This window comes from Ailuropoda melanoleuca, unplaced genomic scaffold, assembly GCF_002007445.2.
Source record: "Ailuropoda melanoleuca isolate Jingjing unplaced genomic scaffold, ASM200744v2 unplaced-scaffold75522, whole genome shotgun sequence".
Lineage (NCBI taxonomy): Eukaryota > Metazoa > Chordata > Mammalia > Carnivora > Ursidae > Ailuropoda > Ailuropoda melanoleuca.
Window position 1 is genome coordinate 1 of NW_023251084.1, and position 1,908 is coordinate 1,908.

Here is a 1,908-nt window from a genome sequence, read left to right on the forward strand (position 1 = left end):
AGAAATCTGAACAATCTATCAGCTGGGCATGTCCTGGGTGTACCTTGCACAACAAGGGTGGAGTTGCCAGAAAAAGGGAGAGGGAGATTTCTGGGCCCGACACAGGGCAAGAGTTTTGTTTTGTTTTGTTTTTCCCACCTGAAACAGTGTGAGACTCTGTAAGGAGGAAAAAGTCAGGGGTGAAAGAGAAGCCAGGGGCTGAAAATGGAAGTTGAAGTAGGAACAGGTTCCAATGCGTGGAACAGGTAAAACCCAAGAGATTTTGCTGATATTATTGCATATGTGGCTTTTTTCATAAGTCGAATGCTAACTAAGACTTGGAAGGATATGAGCTAGGCTCTCGTAGCCTAGCTGAGGTGTAGGGGGCTTGAGAAGGAGATTGCTAGCCATTTGAAGCTGTGCTTTTGAGTATTACAAGAATTGCAAACTCATGGAAACATCAAGCTTGTCAGTGTGTCAGCAATAAGGTTTCTTTGCAGGCTCTCCATGAGACTGGATTGACCTTAGGTGCCAATCATTGTGCTTCAATGGGTTTGGGAGATAGAAGCGTGGGCAAAAACTTTTGCCTGTGTTATCTACTAACATTTTTACCTTTTTTGTTTGTTTGCTTGTTTTTTAGCTAAGTATTTAATAACTAAGGATAAGTCTGCATTTCCAATCTTCTTCTATGGTTAGATTTATTTTGACTAGGTTACTGCCAATGATATATAAATAGAAATAAGGTGTACAACTTGAGGGTTGGGCTCTGAGAGGGAAAGAGGATCATGCCCTCCACTTCTCTTTTCCTTTCTTCCCTCTAACTGATAATCAGAAGTAATAATTGTGAGAGCATCTTAGACCATGAAATGAAGCCAGTATGGTAAAGATGACAGGCTGTATGTTAGAAGCAGCATAAGTCCTCAGAGCTGTCCCCACTGACATACCTGTCCTGCAGTGCCTGCTCAGTCACACACATGAAAGAGGTAAGGTGGGTTTGTTGGTTTGTTTTTTGTTTCAAAGTACTACATCTAGTCTTTTTGTTACAGCAGTGTACATCCTAATCAGTGCATGTCTCAAGATCTGTCATCAGTACATCCAACAGGTATTTATTCAGTGCTGCATGCCTGGCCCTTTTCTAGCAACAGTAAGTAAGAGCACAAAGAAAATCCCTGTCTTCATAGAGGGATTTTCTAGTGAAGAAACTAGCCAGTAAAAGAATAAACTTGGTGAAATATATAGTTTTTAATTTCGTACTATGGATAAAATATAATAGGAGTAAGAGAATATTATGAAAAAAACTATATGCTAAGAAATTGGAAAATGTAGAAGAAATGCATAAATTCATGGAAACATATAAACTACCAAAACTGAAACAGGAAGAAATAGAAAATTTGAACAGACCAGTTACCAGCATTAAAATTGAATCGGTAATCAAAAAACTCCCAACAAACAAAAGTCCAGGACCAGATGGCTTCACAGGCTCTTTCCACCAAACATTTAAAGAAGAGTTAATGGCTTTCCGCGTCTCTTGCGGGGAGCGTCAGGTCGCAGCGGCGTGGTCCGCGCAGAGGGTTCCCGGCCAACTGCTCCTCTGCGGGCCTGGACGCCGCTGCCCTCACTCCTGCTCTTCGGTTGAGGGAAGATGGTCGGCCGGAACAGTGCCATCGCCGCTGGTGTCTGCGGGGCTCTTTTCATCGGGTACTGCATTCACTTGGACCGCAAGAGACGGAGTGACCCCAACTTCAAGAACAGGCTTCGAGAACGAAGAAAGAAACAAAAACTTGCCAAGGAGAGAGCTGGACTTTGCAAGTTACCTGACCTTAAAGATGCCGAAACTGTTCAGAAATTCTTCCATGACGAAATACAGCTTGGTGAAGAGTTGCTAGCCCAAGGCGAATATGAGAAAGGTGTGGACCATCTGACAAACGC

General features: G+C 42.8%; 1 protein-coding gene across 1 annotated transcript; it reads left to right on the forward strand.

The window, feature by feature from the left end:
* Positions 1-1,602: 1,602 nt before the first annotated feature.
* Positions 1,603-1,903, forward strand: LOC117800718 (mitochondrial import receptor subunit TOM20 homolog; the record flags this gene model as incomplete). The annotated part of the gene is made up of 1 exon (XM_034653277.1): positions 1,603-1,903. A coding segment is annotated over exon 1 (282 nt), but the record flags the coding sequence as incomplete, so codon positions are not given.
* Between the last annotated feature and the right edge of the window lie 5 nt (positions 1,904-1,908).